The sequence below is a fragment of the Thermobia domestica genome, chromosome 2 (genome assembly GCF_964235325.1).
Source record: "Thermobia domestica chromosome 2, izTheDome1.hap1.1, whole genome shotgun sequence".
Taxonomy (NCBI): domain Eukaryota; kingdom Metazoa; phylum Arthropoda; class Insecta; order Zygentoma; family Lepismatidae; genus Thermobia; species Thermobia domestica.
In genome coordinates this window covers 325,028,818-325,050,606 of record NC_137455.1, presented here as the reverse complement: position 1 = coordinate 325,050,606, position 21,789 = coordinate 325,028,818, and the positions used below count along the sequence as shown (strand labels likewise).

Genomic DNA, 21,789 nt, shown 5'->3' with positions numbered 1-21,789 from the left:
CCATGTTTACGTTTATCCTGTTGAGAATGAAATCGAGCAATTTCGATGCTGATGAGATTTTGGAGCGTCTTGACGAGGATTTCGGTTCAGATCATTTTCTAATACGAGGAACATTCCAAAAATAAGTTTCGTCATTTTTTTTCTTTCTTCACAACGAAGCTGTATTACAAAATGAAAGCACACAATGCCATAACAAAAGACAGTCTTTCCTGAAGTCACGACAGGAGAAGCGAGAGCGGAAGAGCAGTGGCCCATGCACAGTGCCAAGAAATAGAGCTAAGCAACAAACCGGCATGCCTGAGCTCAATCGAGTGCAAACCAGTATGGCGGAAGAACGTGTGCTGGAAACGTGGTTACAAATGGAAGTGCGTGCTGTCATGCTCTGTGAATAGATTCGTGAGATTAGTGTTTTCGATATTCATCGACACCTACAGAGCGTATATGGAGATAACGTCTTGTCCCGTCAAATGTTTAGCGCTGAGCTGCAATGTTCAATGAAAAAAGGCAGAATGTGTGGAAGATGAAGATTTATCTGAGCACCCTTCTGCATCCATTATTGTAACAAACATCACAGAAAACAGGAAATTATATGCGGTACGAGCTCGAGGGCAGTGATTGCCTGTTTAGTAACACCAGAGCCAATGAAACCTGGGTGCACAACTTTACTCCAGAGACCAAGGCTCCGTCAGTGATATGGAAACATATCATCTCACCCCTCACGAAAAAATGCAAAGTATCTCAGTCTGCAAGGAAAATTATGTTGACATGGTTTTGGGACGCGAAAGGATGTCATATTGCTTGATTTCCTCGGTGCAGGAACCGTCAATGCGGCACTCTATTGCCACACTTTATAGTAATTGAAGTCCAACGTTTGACGCAAGAGACCAAGGTTCTTAAGTTGAGGGGTTTTGTTCTTGGTCGACAATGCAAGATGCCACACAGCAATGGACATTGCAGAACACATTTATCTATTGTGATTGGAAAAGTTGAGTCACCTTGCCGCTTCATACTTCCTCCTTTTTCGTGCGTTTAAGTCAGCACTATTGGGACATAGCTTCGGAAACAACGAAGAGGTGAAACAAGCTGTAAAGATCTTCTCCAAACTTTTTACCACGAGGATTTCTTGAAGTTGATTTCACGGTATGATAAATGTATCCAGTGTTGATGACTACACAGAAAATAATCAAAATATTTTCTGGGGTAAGATGACGAAACTTACTTTTGAAATATCCCTCTGGAAAAATTAATATCATCTCCATGTAATTTTATGCGTTTACAATGTTTAATAAAAAGTTTCCACATAAGTAAACATAAATATACAATAAAGGATACATCAATGTAAAGGAAATTTTATGCAGAATGCAAATTAAGTTACAGATGGTATCTGTAACAATGGGTGATACTTTACAAAATGTGTCTTAAATTAAACACCAATCAGCCTTTCGGAATGTTCATTTCATGGCCGACCCGGTCTAACTCACTGTGAGGTCCACACTCGACTATTTAATCAATCTTTCAATCGTGCAGTGCCATTCTTTTATCCATTTTCGTTCTACATGTGTTTAAGACTACGCAAATGGAGTGTTGAAATTGTCAAACGTGTAGTAAGTTCTGAAATTCAAATTTATACCCTAAACATTCTGTTTTTCTTTCATAAATGTTCGTACTGAGTGCAGTTTAGAAGAAAAGTTGTGCAATTCATTTACATCGAACATAGAATCGGAAAAAGGCGTAACATAACACCAACAAAAGCCAGTAAAATTCGAACATTGAGTGTGGCAAAACTGATGCTGAAATTGCACGGGTTTTCCGCCCTCAAATTAGTATCTATACGAAATTCCGTCCAATTTAGACTTGTGAGGTTGGGACCATTTCCTTGTTAGTCTTGCGTGTACTGTTAAAATCTCGAAGTATCCTACAGTTGTTATGATTTGGGGGAATATTTTTCTTCCAGTGGTATCGGTGGAATTCATATTTGTGGCGGTGTTGTTAATGCACAAACATACAAAGTGATTCTTCAGACTAAAATGATACCTTTTGTAAGAGATTATTTTGCAAGACGATTTTTCACTGTGCCGGAGTTATAAAATATTATATTCTGCTCTTACGACATGTTACATCACTTCCCTGGCTGGCAATTGGCCGGATTTAAACCCTGTTGAAAATTTATGGCGTGATTTGAAGATATTGGTTCGTGCAAGGATACACCCACTGTTGCAGATATAGGTAACCTCTGTAGCTTTATTAGCATAAAACTTTCTTTAAATTGCTGTATATTTCATTGTATGTTTATGCTTACTTATGTAGAAACTTCTTATTAAACCTTGTAAACGCATAAAGTTATATTGAGTTGGTATTAATTTTTCCATTACTATATATATATATTCAATTTTTAGGATTTTTGAGTCATTTTTTTCTGTATTATTTATTGTCAGTATCTGTACAATAAGTTCTAATACAATGTCGTATTTTTTTCTTTCCCCAAACGTGTTAACGAGAAAGATTTGCAAAAATGTTAGAACAGTTATTGTAATTATAATAAATTTGGCCTAGATATATTTTAAAAGAGCAGGCTTCCTAGTTTTCAGAAATGTTTTTAAAATAAAAACAAGTTAAACGATTGTTTTCTGAAAAGCACCGAAATTTCTCCGCCTATTGGGAAAGAATGATATTTTAAAATCTAGGGATTAATACGGAAAAAGGAAATTTGTGAAAGAATAGGGTATTACAACAGTTAAGTTCATTTTAAAAAGTTGTATTTCATTTTGGTTTTATTTATTCTTACTAACACATTCATTTAATAAAAATTTGTTTTAATAAATTATAAAAATAAATTATTTCACAATAAAATTTATATATTGGAGTTCGACAGCTTTGCACCAGGAAGTGGCTTGTGTAATAATACATGATTAAAAGTTTCTGTTGTGTATTTCTATCTGTATTAATTTAAGGTGCGTTTTCTAGTGGGTTCACACATAAGGAGTACATTTCATTTATTTGGTGTGAATATTGATATGAATTTGTACCGATACATTCGAGGAACTATGATTTAATATATGCCAGCGTATTGCACGAAAAATAAACTCTGTTAGTACTTCATTTTATAAGTCCACACTAATTTGATATTTTTTTCGTAGTACATTAATGGTGTACATTAAAGAGATGTAAGGGGAAAAAATGAAAATGTAATCTTGGGCATATGTCAAGGCGTGAGGATGAAAATCATTCATTTCCCAGATATATATAGCCGATAATTCAGTTATTTGACCATTGATGGAATACTAACTCATGTTAGAAATATAACTGTTAATGTACAGTTACAACTACCTATAATAGTAATAACAATCATTATGTTACTAAGATTGTAGACTAGAAACACAGCCTAAATCGTCGATTGATCAAAATAGTATTTTGTACTGTACTGTAGAGTAGCGATACAACTGGGTAGCCTTAACAGAAGTCGGACGTTAAGTCGATGACTAACTGTAATGTCCTTAAGATTGCATTGTAAACATCAGTCGAGCATAGTCAATCTTCTTTAAAGTACAAGTTAATTCATGTATGAGTTTAATTTACCATGGCCATTGCAGAAAAGTAAAACATACTTTTTCTTTTACTTTCTGTATTCTGCTGAGAATTACTAAATGTTTTATTAATTTCAGGATATTGAAGGCGCAAAAGATTATTTTAAGCGGAAAGTTCAATTTGTAACAAAGCAAATGGAGAAAATTCAAGCAATGGGAATAGAAAAAAGTAAACTTAGAGATGGTAAGTCGTAATTTCATTATGTGAAGTATTTCGGTCTCAGGTTTTACATTTAAAATATCACTTTTATTAGTACCACCGATGAATATTGTGCGTATGTTGTATATAACTTTGGCGGGGATATTCATAATGAAAAAAATTAAAATCAGGGACTCACGTAAAATGCGTATGAGATGTGACAAAATTCCCGAAATATACTGTAGAAAACAAATACATATAATTTATCGCTCCACAGCTATCCTCATTAGAATAAAAGAGACGAATGATTATTGAAACTGAATCGTTATGAAGGAATTGATAGAATGAGATTGTGAGAAGAAACTGAAGAACCCATAAACACGATGTTGTCCACCACAAATTCTCATGGTCTGGAATCGAACCAGGGACTCTAGCACCAAAGCTGAGCGTAGTATTACTGTGCCATCGTGCTCCCACGTAGAAATATGAATAGTACTGATCTTGGAAAAATAGAAAGAGGACTGTTTACAATATAAATTATTTTAGTGTTAGTTTTCTAGAACGTCTTAGAAGTTCAGAAGAGACATTGAGGCATTGAGAGTTAAGTATTCAGGAAGGCAATTCCAATTAATACCCAGCATGAAACATCGATGACAGAAACTGTATATATATATATATATATATATATATATATATATATATATATATATATATATATATATATATATATATATATATATTGTTTTGTTTGTTTCTTTAAACCAGGGATGCAAATAACCACTCGCCTGCTCGTCCGGGGCGAGTTGTTCGTCGGTGCGGGCGAGTATTTAATATCATACCGAACGTAAGTAAATGATTTCTATTGTGGGATGTGGGCTAGTAGTTTTTTTCTTGGGCGAGTAAAATTTTGTTGCTTATTTGCATCCCTGCTTTAAACCAAGTTTTGGTTTAAATTTACATGAAGTAGAAGACATATGGATGAAAATAAGTTTGTGTTTGGTCTTAACATCTTGATTTGATACAAGAGCAGAGTTATGAAGGACGGGATCTACAGCTGAAAGTACGATCCGAACCACAACTCGAGATTCACTCGAAAAAAAAAATTGTTTTTCACCTCCCTTTAACCCGGGATCCCTTGATTACAAAGGCGACGAGTATACCGACTCATTCAGATGACAACTAATAGAAATATGTTGTGTTGATCTTGTATATTTGTGGATACTATAAGAATCACTTCTGAAAGACAAAGGACACATAACTGTACTGTATAGAGTTATACCAATTATTAAAATAAATGAACAACTTCATAAATCTACAGAGTACAGAAGATCTAATTTTAGTCCAAGTTAGTTCACTGAGTATGAAATTACGCTGTGACTTAATTTAATTTGCATATCAATACAAAAAAAGAAAAAAAAAGCGAATAAGATACGAATTATTTAAGTGCACTCTGGATCTGAGCCATTCATTCATATACATACCCAGAAGATACTTTTGATTTCAATAATTCACTTACATTCATGTGTCCTGGGTTTGTAATATAAGGGAAAAAATCTTCTAGATGGTTTGAGGTATGTGCAAACGTCACATGCAGTTCACACGATTTGTGACTTTTTTACTTTTATTATTATTATTATTATTATTATTATTATTATTATTATTATTATTATTATTATTATTAATTTTATTTTGTTTGCTTAAACCAGCTTGCTTGCTTGTTTGATGATAAAACACCTGGTTTAAACCAACGAACCTTGGCATGAAGGAAGTGATGAAATAGTGTGTGATTATTCTATCCTATGTGATTTAGAGTAGGGTAAATGTGATATGTGAGGTGAAGACTAGTTCCCCTGTGGCCTAATGTGGTTATTTGTGTGGAAATATATTTTTTAACTACTGCCTGTATTGTTCGTAATCTATGCTATACTAGGTGAGTCATATTAAGACTAGTCAGTAAGATGAATTGCCGAATCTTAGATGTTTGCAGAGGAACTTCTAATTGCCAACGCACTCAGTTCGGCATAGAGAACGGGATATCGCGTTCTGATTTGTTGCTCCTGACTGTCGTTGAGGCGGAATGTGTGCGAGTTATATGGGAGAAGGAATACACTATTTAATAATGCTAAAGCAAAAAAAGAACGGAGTTTTTGAGGAAAAGAAAGAGGAGTTAGTAGACGAGGTATCGGTATAGTAGAAAAGTATTGACAAGAAGAAACAAATAATTTACATTAAAAAATACGAAAACAATTGGAAGATGATCTTGAATTTAAAAAGGAACTAGAGGGAGAAAGAAATAAAGAAAAATCTTTCGTGATAAAATCGTCTTGTCAGTGGCTGACAAAAACTTGTAAAAATAAGTTGCTGGAAATAATCAATTCCATTCATACAGTTAGTCGTTTAATGCAGTTGCCCTAAGAATGCTTTCTCGAGTGTGTGATCCTAGATTAGATTCTTAGTAGTGGTACTTTTCTCGGCAAACTCGAGTAGTATTTTGGATCCCACTTTAAGCATCAATTCCCATCTCATCAGTTGTAATCATTTCATTTATTGTAAACAAACAAATTACAGCTGTCTCATTAATTAAAAAACAAATTACAATCAAATAACGTTTCGAGGTCCTGAACATTAATTCATTTCGTTATATTCATTTATTAAATTGGGATGACCATTATCTGATTCGTACGTACGGTTTCCTTCTGTCAGCTGTCATCGGCAGAACTGCAGTGCTCAAATTCTTAGTGCATTAGGTCACCCACTTCACTGACTGATCTTAAGGTGACTTACCTGGTATATAGAGAAGTTTATTGTACACTTATTCGATTATTTTAGTTAAGGTTCTTTACTAAGTTCACCCTCACTGTTTTCAACTTTAGTGAAATTTTAAAGGCAATGAAGAATATTAAAAAGAAATGTAGAAAGTAAGCCAGATAGTATGTACAAAACGCTATTATATGAACTGATAATTGCTTTTTAGATCTCTCGTATAGTATAGCGTACAAATTTGGATGCCCAGCATTTATGACGTCGTAGACTGCTTACCCAAATTATTACTATATAAATTATTAGTTTATTTAAGAGCATACTACCTGGCTCACTTCCTATATTTTCAATATTCTTGCATATAACTTCTTGAGTTTGCTCGCAACATACGGAATGCCGTATATATAAAACTGTGAGATTTGAAATTTGTTCAGTATTGTCTTACATCTGGAGGTATTTATTTACTTACTAATATATATATATATACTATTTAATATGTTTATAGAGTTCTCTCATACTTATAAATGTTTGTACTCACTGTGTAGTATGTTGAAAGTGTCCTATTAACATTTACAGATGTTTATTATTTCATGTTCAAAACATCCTCGTCATCATTGCCACAGAGCTGTAAATGGACCGCCATTTATAAACAACCTCACACAGTATCTTGTTACAATTCATATCTTGGAACTCGTTTTTAATGTTGACGTATCAAAGTCACGGTAGCTTTTTTCTTTCTTTCGGATACTCTCTTTTGTCGTCTTTTGTCTTTTTTTTTTTTTTTTTTTTTTTTTTTTACACCATACCCCAAAAGAAAAATTCTATCGGGTGAAGTCGGGAGACTGAGGAAGCCACTCAATACTCCGTGCCTATTAACTGATTGTTGTGCACCACACTGATATATATATATATATATATATATATCAGGGGTGCCCACAAGGGGGGCTATGACGCAAACTGCGTCATTGAAATATTTGGGGGGTTAAAAATCTATATAAATATGTTTGAGGGGGTGTAAAAATTAATCGAAATTTTTTTTTCGTGGAAGAACACCTATGGATAGACAATTAGGGGGGGGGGTGCGTCATGGACATAAGGGGGGGGCACCACTGTATATATATATATATATGTTAATTCCTCTCGAATCTTTGGCGGCACTTTAACGGTTTGAGGCATCTCCAAATAGTTATAAATCAATAGCAATGCCATCGACGAAAGTTGGACCCGTGAAGCCTCAGGTGATTTGCCTCCCTAGGCGATGACACCAGACTGGTTCAATACAGTTTCCATCTTATGCGGATTACTGTCATTCCAAAACACACAGTTGTCTCTCTTATATCATGTCCCGATAGCTTGAAGCATGTTTCATCGGACCAAATGATCTTGCAGAGTAGGTCCGTATGTTGCAACTCAACAAGCATCACACTACAAAACTGAATGCCTGTCAGGGTCTTCCCCCAGCAGACCAGACTATGTAGAAGTCGTTTCCAATTTAGCGTCATATTCATTGAGATCAATAACCGACGGAAAGATCCATTTGAAATCTGTAACTCCACGGAGATTCTGTGAGCAGATTTTCTTGAGCTTGCTACGAGCACCTGTGAGAATAACATCTCATTTTTTGTTGTGCACACAGACTGAGGCCGACTAGTTTTCAGAACATTGTAAACAGATTTCGTGACTTCGAACTTCCGAAGTATTAAGTAATTTGCCTGACAACTTGGAGGAATATGTTGAATATTCATCAGTGTGATTATGTGGAACTTCTTAATAATACCTCCACAATTAAGACGCTGCTCTTCCAGTACTTCTCGAAAATCCATTTCCTGCCTGTATAGTGAAATCGCCCTTGATTATTAGAAAAAGAAAAGGAAAAGGCCAGTGTTAGCTTGCTTTTGCAATCGTACTGTAGTATCTCTTCTGTCAAATAACTGTATCCCAATGATTTGAAAGAACCTAGAGATTTATTAAAACAATAATTATAATAATTCAGAGATATTCGGTAACGACGACGGAAAGGTCTTTCATCGTGGAAAAACACGCTCAATTGCAGTTTGATTTTCAGTTTTGGGAAGAGACAAAGGCCAGGATACTGATGACAGGACAGCAGCAGTAGGATAGATGAGGTAGCATCTCATCTAGTTTTTCAACAGCTTTCTAACTGACCAAAAGAACTCAAGAGATTATGACATGTAATCAGAACATAATTTTGTAGCATGTCTAATCTATGGGGACACATTTTGTAGAGAAACTGACACACAAACAATTTCCATTTTGTATTGCTGTCGATTCCGTGTCAACTAACGTGCGAAAACACACAGTTCAACTCGAACGTTCTCAAGTCCAGCCAAAAGGACGAGAAAAATGTAGTATTTTTCATTAAACGTATTACCAGCTTTGGACATTACTCTGGTTTAGACAGTGTTCCCAGCTTAGACATTACTCTGGTTTAGACAGTGTTCCTATCCCTGTTATACGTTTGGCCTAACCTGGTACAGTGCCCACGTATGATTATGAAACAGACTATAGGCTGCGCTGGATTCTATTCACCGGCGTAGGCCGGAAAAGAAATCCATCTTACTCTAAAGACATGTATACAGCATAAGACAAATAGTGACTGTGAGTACGTTTTAGTTGAAGTGAACCACAAAACGAGGTAGGCTTGTAGCGTTTGCTGTACTCCAGATTCAGTGGAACTAAGCAGCTGACACGTTGACTTGGTAACTGTAACAGACCGTAAACTTTTTTTCTTGAAATACTTTCGAGTTCCTTTCATGCAACTTTGCATATGAAACGTCAGAAAATCTTTGTTCTTTTAGCGTGGGCTTTATGTATTTTTGGGACCAGCAAGAAATTACAAGGGCCCAAGTCAGATGAATAAGCAAGTTGATCTTACTCGGTCAACGATCGAAGCTCTCTCATGATGAGCGTCCTTGTACTTAGCGCCAAAGCATAAACTTTGCGGAATTCTTATGCATGCTGTATTTAGTTAAAATTAGCTTGATTGTTTCTTGATTTACTTGCAATAATCAATTACCAATCACCGATGTAATCATCAGTCAGACAGTTTATGCCAAATGTCTTGTTTACTTGGCATATGCATCTTTTATTTTCTGTTATTCGCATCTGAGTCGTCGTTTATTTCTAGTTCATCTTTGAATCTCTTGTGTCTCTTAAGTACTTTCTCACAACATTCACACCATGTACTATTTTCAAAAGCTCCACATTTTAGTAGCATATTTGTCGATTTTTACTACTACACGAAGTTTGTTGTTGGCCAGTTTCGTAATATTTATGTAACAATTTAATTTATCGATTGGATGCTTATACACACATTAATTAAATTATATTAAAACACGATTTCTTAACGCAGTTCCAAACAAATCATGACCAGTTAACGGTATCCAATCGTTCCGGGAATTAAATTGTCACATTTTTCATATTGCTACAACATTAGTTTGATATAAGATCTCATAAGAAATCTCATTCAAGCCAGCTAAAATTGCTGCTGATATTAATACTGTTAATTAAAGCTTATCATGATCTAATATGACTTGATTGGACCAAGTGGCACTTTGTATAGTCCGCAGCAAAAAACCTGCAACATGAGCATGTAAGTTTATTGTGGAACTACGCCTAACAGCCCAGGAAATCAACGTAACTTCTAAGTGGCACGAATCACGCCAGGAAAAAACATCGGCGTCCTCCCCTGCATACTTATTTTGGAGCAAAAGACTTCGTCGTTTCACAATAAATTTACATGCTCATGTCGCACGTTTTTTTGCTGCGGACTGTACACGTGAATTTTAAATTTTCTTTGGAATGATCATCTTTGATTAGATGCTAAAACTATTTAATTAAACTAAACGAATTTCACACAAAATTATATCAAGTTATCACTATTTGTATAGCAGCATATAGATAATCACTACAGCAACAACAAAGTTAAAATGAAAGTAGTAGATTGGTCTAGATTGTAGCCAGATTTTTTTTTTAAATAATATTAGAGCTCTTGTTGCATAGTACATGCGTTTTAAGATAGGACCTCGAACTTCAGATTGTGTAACTCAAGCAGGATTTGCAATTTGTACAATAGCAGATTAGGTTAAGGCAGATACGCCTTTTGTTAGATCCTCATATTAAGCTGAAGTTCGTACTTAAAAACTTATAAATTATGTTTTCACATTTCTTGTATAAAACATGTGATGATACTGGAAGATATGTGGGCAGTTTAGGCCAATTTTGGTACGTAAAAGGACGACGACAACGAGATTTGGAAAAAAAAAAAAAAAAAAAAAAAAGAAAATAAAGTTTCTTTCGAATAACACTAGTTAACAAATTTAAACTTTTTGTTTGTTACATGAGAAAAATCACCTGATCTTAAAGGAACTTTTTGCGCTGAATTCGAATATGCACTCGGTTTCTCTCCATCACGTACAGTTTTCCCGTAACAGAGGGATTTTCGGGAAATTCCTCAAAAATTTCCCTTTTTAAGATATTTTATTCCCCTAGCTCCTGTCCCCTTACATATAGTAACATAGAAATTATACCTAAGTATACCTTGATTTATATTTACTAAACTCTAAGAGTTTCGTAAAAATCGCTTTGTTCTTTCTAGAGAAATAAATATATTTGTATGTATACTGTGTGCACTGTTTATTGCACCTGATAGTAATGCTTTCAGATCTCCTGAGTTGGGGTAAAAAGGATTTGCTTTATTACTACAAACACAGACATAAAAATGAATATTTACAATAGTCAAAAACACACTTGTATTGCTCTCTGTAAATTAGAAACGTGTATAAAAATAGAATGTACTTCCAACGTATATTTTTTTAAACGTACAGTTTATGTATATCTTAATACATATATATACAATTCTCCAAGTTTTTTCGTTTTGTTCATGAAATGGTTATCAATATTTGTTATCAAATTTAACAGAATGCAAAAGAACTTCCATTTCCCGAGCCCCCTACCAACTGGGAAGAGATATGGCCAAAAGACTCTGATGATCATCATGACCTTGATAAACCATCGACATCAACATGTACATCCAAGGATACAACGTTCATCCCTGACTGTGTTCGTGAGCCACATTTTATCCGGCAATGTGAACTTAATGACCTAGTCCGTGATTTGCACCTGACAAAACAAAAGGCGGAACTTCTGGGATCAAGGCTCCAGCAGTGGAACTTATTGGATGCAGAAACGAACATATCAGTGTGCAGGAAAAGGCATGTTCAATTTTCAAGCTATTTCTCAATGCAAGATAATGTGTGCGTATGTACGGATATAAATGGGTTGATGGCGGAGCTAGGAATTCCTTACGTACCAGAAGAATGGAGGTTATTTATCGACGCGTCAAAGGTCAGCCTTGAAGCTGTCCTTTTACATAATGGAAATAAAAAACTTTCTATAGCGCACTCAGTGAAGATTAAGGAATCCTATGACACCATGTCAACTTTGCTAAATCTTATAAATTACAAGGACCATTGTTGGCAAATATGTTGTGATCTCAAGGTAGTTGGTATTTTATTAGGACTGCAGTGCGGTTACACGAAGTACCAATGTTTTTTATGTTTATAGGATAGCCGAGCTGATGACAAACATTATGAAGTGAAGGTATGGGAACCTAGAGTGAATTACGTACCTGGAGAATGCAACGTCAAATACGCTCCTTTGGTAGATCGTAATAAGATATTACTACCGCCACTTCATATCAAGTTAGGACTTAGGAAAAACTTTGTCAAAGCCATGGACACATCTGGTGAAGGTTTCAAGTATTTGCGAGATAAGTTCCCTAACCTGAGTGATGCTAAGATTTCAGCGGGAGTGTTTATTGGTCCCCAAATGAGGAAATTAATGCTTGATGATAGCTTTGACAGCAAGTTAAACAGTGCTGAGCTAGCTGCCTGGACAGCATTTAAGTGTGTTGTGCGCAACTTTCTGGGCAATAACAAAGCTGAAAGTTACACAGAAATCGTACAGGACATGATACAGAAATGCAAAGAGTTGGGTTGTAGGATATCTTTAAAAATCCACTTTTTGCACTCCCACCTCAGCTTCTTTCCTGCTAACCTAGGTGCTCTCAGCGACGAACAGGGGGAAAGATTCCACCAAGATATAATGGCAATGGAGAAAAGGTACCAGGGACGATGTGATCCTTCAATGATGGGGGACTATTGTTGGGGTCTTGTTAGAGAATGCAACATTTCTTACAAAAGAAGGAAGTAGTGTACGTTTTTGTAACCCAATGGAAGTTTCATATATTGTGATAGTTTTGATTGTCTTTTCATGACCTTTTGGTACATTTGTATTATTGTTTATTGTAAATTGTCACACTTGTAAATTATATTGTATTATATTTTATATATTTGTTTGTGGTAATAAAGCAAAACGTTTTACCTCAACTTAAGAGATCTGAAAGCATTACTATAAGGTGCAATAAACAGTACACACAGTATACATACAAACATATTTATTTCTCTAGAAAGAATAAAGCGATTATTACGAAACTTGGAGGGTTTGTTAAATATGAATCAAAGTATACTTAGGTATATTTTCTATGTTAGTATATGCAAGGGGACAAGATCCTGGGGTGTAAAATAAACGAAAAGGGAAATTTTTGAGGGATTTTCCCGAAAATCCCTCTGTTACGGGAGAATCGTACGTGATGGAGAAAAACCGAGTGCATATTCGAATTCAGCGCAAAAAGTTCCTTTAAGAACAGGTATTTCCTTTTATGTAACAAAACCTTTGTTAACTAGTGTAATCAGACCTGACAACATTGTCATTATAGCTAACTCACTCCTCTATGGCCTATGGAACCCGAAGGTTCAATGCTTCGTTCACAAAAAACTCGCCACCAACTTCTGTCCTTAGCCAACTGGATCCAGTTTCTACTTTGTATTCCTATTTCTGCGAGATCCATCTTAATATTGTCCTCCTATCTACGTTTAGCTCTTCCCAATGGTCGTTTTCCGATTGGTCTACTAGTTAAGGCTTTGAAAGCATTCCTACTTTCTTCCATCCTGGCTACATGACCTGCCCACCTGAGCCTCCTAGATTTGATGACCCTAATAATTAGTGTTGTAAAAAAACGGTTTTTTTTCTGTGAAGTTTTTTTTCAATAAAAAACACCGTTCTTTTTCATGTTTTTTTTCAAATCTCTGTTTTTTTTCTGGCAACTCTTATTTATTGATTTACGTTGCAGATTATTGAAATAATCAATAGAACTTGAGTCGAAGCCCTCGTAACTTAGAAATCTTTTGTTTCTTTGTACGTATATACTAGCAAAATTGTGTGATTATTCCTTTCGGCCCCAGGTCATTTTTGGCGTTTTCCTACATTTCCAGTTAGTGACTTATTGCTCAAAAACCATTCATTCTTTTGATATGGTTAAGTCCTTGTTTTTTAGAAAATGGATGTGGCTAGTTTTTGTTGTAAGTTGCATTGCAGTGTTGCCAATGGGTGGGAAATTATTGAGGGAAATGTAAGGGTGAAAATTTACAAAAAATTCCCTAACCGAATTTCAAATTTTTTTTGTATCTAGTACCACTACTGCTATATGGGTTCAAGTCATCTAAAAAAAATCTTTGGTGTGTTGACAAGGTACAGTGAAATCCTGAAGTCGCTTGCTTCCATCCAAAGAGGGAAAGAACAAATTCTGTCATACACATGAAATTTTGACACTTTTTACGCCTCATAAGCAAAAATCAATTATGCCGGGGCTACAGCTTCTCTAATTATCTTATTGAAACTTTTTATGGTGCGTTCTGTAGGGCAAAGAGGAAGCTTTCAGGTAGTGGTACGTTTGTTTCAATGTAGCCAGTAAGAGGGTAATAATAGAGGGGAAAAGGGAAATTTTCCAAATTTTTCACCTAAAAGCGGGAATTAATGGTTTTGGCTGGGAACACTGCCACCAGACAGACGAAAACTATCTGAAAATAAAACCTTAGTACTCCAAGAATATATCCTACAAGTATCATGGCGATATCTAACAAAGTAAGCAAGAAACTTTAAAAAAAATCTCATTCTACCTCAGAAATACACCATTTTCTTACCATTTCCAGAACATGGTTTATTATAAACCTAGACTGTACTTTCCCTAATTATTCTAGTGAAACTTTTTATGGTGCGCTGTGTAGGGTAAGGACGAGGCTTTTAGACACTGGTAGTTTGTTCGAGTGTAGCCAACAAGAGGGAAATAATAGAAGGAAAAAGGGATTTGTTAAAATTTGACCCTAAAATCTGGAATTAAAATTTTCTGTAGGTGGCAACACTAGTATCAGACACACACAAACTATCTTAAAATAAGCTTTGGCATCCCTCTAATATATCCTACAAGTATTGTGACGATAAGGGGGCGCGGTGGCTCAGTGGTAGAGCGTTCACCTCTGGTGCTTGGGGTCCCGGGTTCGATCCCAGCCCCCGCCAAGTGAACTTTGTCGTGGACAAACACCGTGCTCGTGGGTTTTCTCGGGGTTCTCCCGTTTCCTCCCACTTTCTTCATTCCACCATTTCACTCATCTCTCATCATCACCGTCTCTTTTAGCCTAACCGACATAACCGTGGGACGTAAAACTCAAAGATTTCATTTCATTTCATTTATTGTGACGATATCTAATAAAGTAAGCATGTCAATAAAAAATAGCTCATTCTACCTTTTTAAAAATCACAGTTATCTTCCCAATTAGAGAACAAGGTGTACTGTAAACCTCAACTGTACTTCCTCTAATTATCCTATTGAAACTTTCTATAGTGCGTTGTGTAGAGCAAAGATGAGACTTCCAGATACTGGTACGTTTGGTCCTATATAGCTAACAAGAGGGAAATAATAGAGACAAAACAGATAATTTTTTCCAAAATTTCCCCCTAAAATCTGGAATTAAAATTTTCTGTAGCTGGTAACACTGCTACCAGACATACGCAAACTATCTTAAATTAAACATTGGTACACCACTAATATATCCTACGAATATTATGACGATATTTAAGGAACAAAACTTCTAATTACCAAAAAATATTACGGTAAACAGAAAAGTAGGGAAAACTAGAAAAATCGTGTTAAAACCTAAATACGAATTTTTCGTGCGTTTCTTAATTACCCCATTGTAACGATCTGTACTTGCATTTGTTAAGTAAGGACAAATGTTCGATTGGCGTAAGTTGACTTGCACTCGGACGTATAGGTACGGATTTATAAACAAAAAATTTCTAATTTTTTGGCCCAAACTTAGGAAAATTTTAATTTCCCTAATTGGCAACACTGCGCGCAGCCCGTCCACTTGATGTCAACAATTAGGTATCCATCTGAGGTATCTACCTGGCAAGTCTTAAGGAGGTCTTTCTACAACGAAGGAAGCTACAGGGAAAAAAGAAGTAAAGGAAATTCGAAATTAGAAAATTCTCGAATTTTTGACTGGGGTGAAATTTGAGAAGGAGATTCGACACCAGAAGAAAAAATTACTATGATAAACTATAGTCCAACCATATTTTGCAAAAATAATATCCCGATATCTTAATTAGTGTCCACACAGGAGCGGATTAAACAAATGCACCCGTGTGTGCCACTTTGGCCACCTGGGCCACCGAGTATACATTTGATTACATTTTTTTGACTACTAACTCGTGTTGTTGTTGTAGTTATAGTCTCAACTAATAATAATATCGTTGTTAGTCTCGACTAATAATAATATCGTTGTAAACAATAACTTTATAAGGAAAATTTTCTCTCCTTTTTACATTTTAGTTCCAACACTGTTGGTGAAAAATGCAGGGTGCTTCAAAATGAATTTTGGGGTTTTAAGTCTTCGTAGTACTTATTACATTTTATGTACAATTATAAGCAATGCATCAAGTAAAAGACCTCAAACACCAACTCAAAGACCAAACCTCAAATGCACCTCAAACAGTCTTTGCTACAAGTGTCCAATGTGAGATTCATTCGTCACACGGCACACATCTAGTCGATAGGCGAGAAAGGCCCATAAACTTTCCGCCATATGACACTAGACACATTCAATTTAGGGGAGTCTAGTTTCAAGTGTGCCATCTCCTGAGGATTTGCTGACGGGCAGATACAAACATTATGAGTGTTCACATTAGCTCTTAGGTGAAATGTCGATTTATCACTGAAGATGACACGATCCAGAAAATCTTCGTTGTTATGCAGCAATATTTCACTTGCGAAATTGGCACGTAAACCGTATTCTGCAGGCTTTAGACCTGTAGCAACTGCAAACGATAAGGACGTAGTTGCAAGCGTCTCCTTAATATTCTTCACACAGACCGTTGCACTGTACAGATTCAGTTTTTATTAAAACACAAAAAAATTTCTGCTCTCTAGTCTACATCTTTGCTGCTTGCTCTTTCTAACGGCAGACAGAAGAAACAATGCATGCACATGCGTGCGTACAAAATTGTTTGAGTTGCTCTTTCATTTGATATAATATTTATAATTGTAAGTTAATTGTAATAGATACTACAAGGTTTTAAAACCCTAATATTAATTTTGAAACACCCTGCATTACTTCAAACTGTGTCATCCTATATTCATGTCTTTTATATACATATCGTCAGAGCCGGTCCTAGTCAAATTGTCGCCCCATGCAATGGTATAATTTGCCGCCTCCCACTTTCTCCAGAAAGAACAAATCTTAAAAGTCATGATTTTAGGTATGCTACTCCAGCATGAACAACAAAGGTGAGGGTAAGAGCAGTTGCACTCAGAAAGGCTTAAATACTTATAAAAATGCAATTCCGTTGTGTCTGTTTTTTTTTTTTTTTTTTTTTTTAATATTAATCTATTATGTTAGTGAAAGATAAAGCAAACACACCTGCAGAGGAAAGATGGTAATCCTTTTTATAGAATTCACTATCGAGCTTCAATTCAATGTATCAGTTTGCAATTCCAGTGCAAATAGCTCTTTTATCTTTATTTCTTGATTTCTCTTCTATATCTGTTAACATTTTTTAAGAAAAACTTGTTTCTATCTTCAATAATAAGGAACCTGTTTCTGACAAAAACAAGACTAGTTGTCATATCAAAATTGTGATAACTTACTAAATGGAACAAATATTTACTACTGTTCGAGAATTGAATTCTTGCATTTGGCAACAATCAAGCAATTTGTGCTCGGATTTATTTGACCATTTGCTTTAGCATTGTCCATGTGAATTTAATGCGACCTAAACATAATTTATGAATGTAGTACTCAAATAGAATGTCAGCTTAGTAAATGTAACTACCATCATCATGAAGTCTGTTTCCAACAAGAAATATTTAATTTAGATAATATACTTATGACAGATATTGCCGGACCATCCAAACTTGCCGCTCCACGCAAATGCACGTGTTGCATATATGGTAGAGCCGGCTCTGCATATCATATATATCTAGTCGACAAATTATTTATATATGACATTTAGAAAAATACTATTAGGCAAATTAGTATTAGTTTTTACCTTTAGACAAGTTATTTGAATTTTATACTGTTCGTGACATTATTTTCGTACTTATTTAAGGCCTGCTTTCACGAAAAAAACAAAATTTCATTTCTACTTTTATTTCTTAGTTGATATTGATGAAAACTGCTGAAACCCAAATTGTTAATAGGTATGGTATTCATGTAAATTGTAAAATATTTGTAGCGTATCAGTATCTAGCGTTTAATTTATGTTGCCTTTTACGGTGATTGCACGTACATAAAAATATTTCATAGTTAAATAGGCGTAAGATGCATTAAAAATGACTATTTGAAAAAAAACGAAATTTAGAAAAAAAACGAGAGGCAATGTTTTTTTTCTAAAAAAAAAAAACGTACATTTCTGAAAAAATACGAACGGTTTTTTTTCTATTTACAACACTACTAATAATGTTTGGTAAACCGTATAGATTATGTAGTTATCATTATAGCTACAAATTCGAAACAACTGAAGTGAAATGTCAGACATAAGACATGCCCAAAATTCTTATTCTCGACATTCTTACGTCAGTCTTAACATGCACAATATAACTGTTAGCTCTGTCTAAAGTAAATTTTTGCATTTTGTCAAGAGCTAAATTGAAGCTCCTAATATATTGTATGAAGAAATCATTGATGTTCCTCTTTCTAAATATATTTTTATTTGTTATTCCAGTTGTTGTAGACGTGATGGAATCGAAATTGCAAGCCCAGTTAGCAGCTCAACAACAGTTACAACAAGCTGCCAAGTCTTAACAGTAATATGAGCTTTTCAGGTGTTGGACATTTTATTTTCCCAAAGTACTGTGAAGAACTCAAGAAACACCAAACAGAACAAACAGATCGTGATGCGTTCGTGTTCCTGTTTTTATCTGGTGGAAACCAACAATATAGCTACGAAAAGGGTGTCAAAGAAGGTGGTTAAAAAATTGCTTCAGGCAGTTCTCCGTTAATTATAGAAAGTAACTATGTGGACATTTTCGCACGGAGAAGTCACATGTCAAGATTAACAGTGTGTTTTGTTTTATATTAAAATCTTAAACATTTTTTTTTTTTTTTTTTTTTTGTTATGTAGGTATAATGCGTATCTGGTTTCTTCATTGTGAAGCCACGGCTTAATTTTTTATAAGACTAACTTTCAAGTATATTGTACATTTGCGCACCTCATATTTATAAATGCAATATAAACTGACGATGAGAAATTGTCACAAAGTTTCGCAGTTGCTAAATTACTTTTACAGTTCATAATTTTGTTTCGAACGTACTTTGCATTTATTTTTTTCTTTTTCCTTTTTGTTCGTGAAACTTTATGTTCTATACATCTTAAAATCATAACATTGGTGCATAATACGCGTACATTGTGTTCAAAAAAGATGCCCTATCAGACATTCATTCAGAATAATAGGCAATTAATGCTTAAATATCACTATAATATTTTTTTTGTTATTTTTTTTTTAAATGAAATAGTAACGTTGTGGTCTTTCTTTTATTATAAGTAAACATTATGCGTCATTTATGTAAAGATTGTGAACAAGTAATGTTAGCTACCAGAAGCATTGTAAGATAAATCATTTGTTGTTTATTGTAAACAAATATACTGACTTAAGAGTATAATTGTATTAATTTCAATTCGATTTTCTTACAGTTCTTTGTTTTTGCGCAACATTTTTCTAAAGCTGTTTCTTATTAGAAGTGATAAGCTACTATTGTGTAAAATTTCATTTAAGACTTTAGATAGGGTTACACTTTATTGGACTATAGTGTATTGCAGGAAGTGTACTAATGTATGTATTTGTGTTAACGTATATCTTATCGAATTTTGTTTCGGAAACAAACACTGATAACGGTTGTGGAAATTTGTGCTTTGTCATTATTTTTAGACTTTGTTTTGCAATTAATTAAAATGCTTCAATAGAAGAGAATGATGCTTTGTAAGTTTTGTTACAATTACTGACATTGTAATTACTTAACAAATATAATTATGAAAAAAATAATAATTTAAGGAATTTCTCGTATTTGAATACGTATTTGTATTTAAACCCTAACAGTAACATGACATGATGGTCCATTCCATGTTGGACCACAAGTGCCTTTATTTTATATAGTTTATTAGCTGAAATTCTCGTTCTCCATACATACAGAATAGTATTGAAATATATTTGAATGCCCTTCCTCTTTAGGGTACGTATTATTGAAAGCGTAATGGTAAAAATACAGAAGACATTCTACTTTGAGCAAAGTTTAGAAATAACCTACCATCCTAGAGCACATACTTTAATCGAATTGATATGTGTATGATATAAAAATTGTGCTTTATCTGCGTACTAATTACGTCCCAAAGTCGTCATGAAACTTGTCAGCCGTTTTCCCAACTCTGAAAATTATGAATTCAACACTTAATCTCAGTCATGCTTGATTTTTTATCCCCCCCCCCCATCTTTCTCTTCCTCTGTCGATGGTGCTAAACTGGGACTGGGAGCATCACTATTTATTTCAGAGACTCCAAAACTGTGGATTGCACAAAATGCACATTAGTATGATCGGTTTTCGATTGTGTTTACGTCACCCCTCTTGAGGTATCTTCTACAATATTTTGTTCCAGATTTGTAAGTCGTATGTTTACTAAGTCTGGTTGAAATTACCCAGGTGTTCCAGAGCTACGCTGGAATATAATATTGATACATATACAGGGTGTCTCGCCTAACTCGGCGGCCTGAAGTATTTTCGAAATTACAAAAAATATAACAAAATCTAGGTGCTCAGGAATTTACCCATATCAAGGAGCGATAAAATTTTGTGAACAGCAAGTGCCTCTACGGCTCCCATCATAGTCGCACTGATGCCGAAATGCGACTTCTTTGTATGGTGTCATATCAAGAGTCAGGTGTGCAAGGTGAAGGGGACTTGGCGTATCTACGTGAACGCATTTCTGTATCGGTGTGTACAATTACCCCAGTAATGTTGCAGCGTGCGTTCAAGTGCACCACGGAGAGGTGACAGATCTGAAAATGAAATGAAATTTTTGAGTTTTACGTCCCACGGTTATGCCGGTTAGGCTAAAGGAGACGGTGATGATGATAGATGAATGAAATGGTGGAATGAAGAAAGTAGGAGGAAACGGGAGAACCCCGAGAAAACCCACGCACACGGTGTTTGTCCACCACAAAGTTCACTTGGTGCGAGCTGAGATCGAACTAAGGACGCCATGCATTAGTGGTGAACGCTCTACCACTGAGCCACCGCGTCCCCGGTGACAGATCTGGTTGGATGTGGAAGATAATCATGTCGAGCTGCTGTGATTTCGTTGACTTACGGTGTCTTTGACATTATAAACAACTTGAATTCTAGTGCTCCTTCCCAGAAATGATTAGGGCCTTCTCTCGGTCATCGTGTATGTATTTACTATATGTAAATTCTGATATGACTTTTTTTTTCTTTCTTTTCCCCATAAGAATTTTAACATCTTCCTTTTCTTTCTTTGAAAAATCTGACTTCCCAACTATCTAGAATTGCCCAAATTGTGTTTCCTTGCCCAGGGCATTGTGAAGAAGAGGAAGAAGAAAGCTGTCAGAAAATATTGGTTCAAGCACTGTCTGAGCGATCAACAGAGAAAGCTTTCCGCGACACTTTCTGTCCTTTTCGGTTAACATAAACTTATTAAAGTGTGAACTTTTCACCCTTGGGTTAAATCGTGCTATCTGGAAAGTCTTTCAAGTTCCCTTTTAGTAAAACTTGGCATTATATATATATATATATATATATATCGATATTGGATCACTGTTAATTGTATAGGATACACTCATTGTTATATAATTTCGTATCTTAGACAACTCGACGAGTA

At 35.1% G+C, this 21,789-nt stretch overlaps 1 protein-coding gene across 2 annotated transcripts in view; it reads left to right on the top strand.

The window, feature by feature from the left end:
- Positions 1-19,963, top strand: part of Pfdn5 (prefoldin 5) — a 36,742-nt gene extending 16,779 nt beyond the window's left edge. For both annotated transcript variants that reach the window (XM_081749073.1, XM_081749074.1), the window contains exons 4-5: positions 3,663-3,768; positions 18,625-19,963. In XM_081749073.1, coding sequence (XP_081605199.1) covers positions 3,663-3,768; positions 18,625-18,704 — 186 coding nt within the window. In that variant the 3' untranslated portion in view covers positions 18,705-19,963. The remainder of the gene's footprint in view (positions 1-3,662; positions 3,769-18,624) is intronic.
- Positions 19,964-21,789: the final 1,826 nt, after the last annotated feature.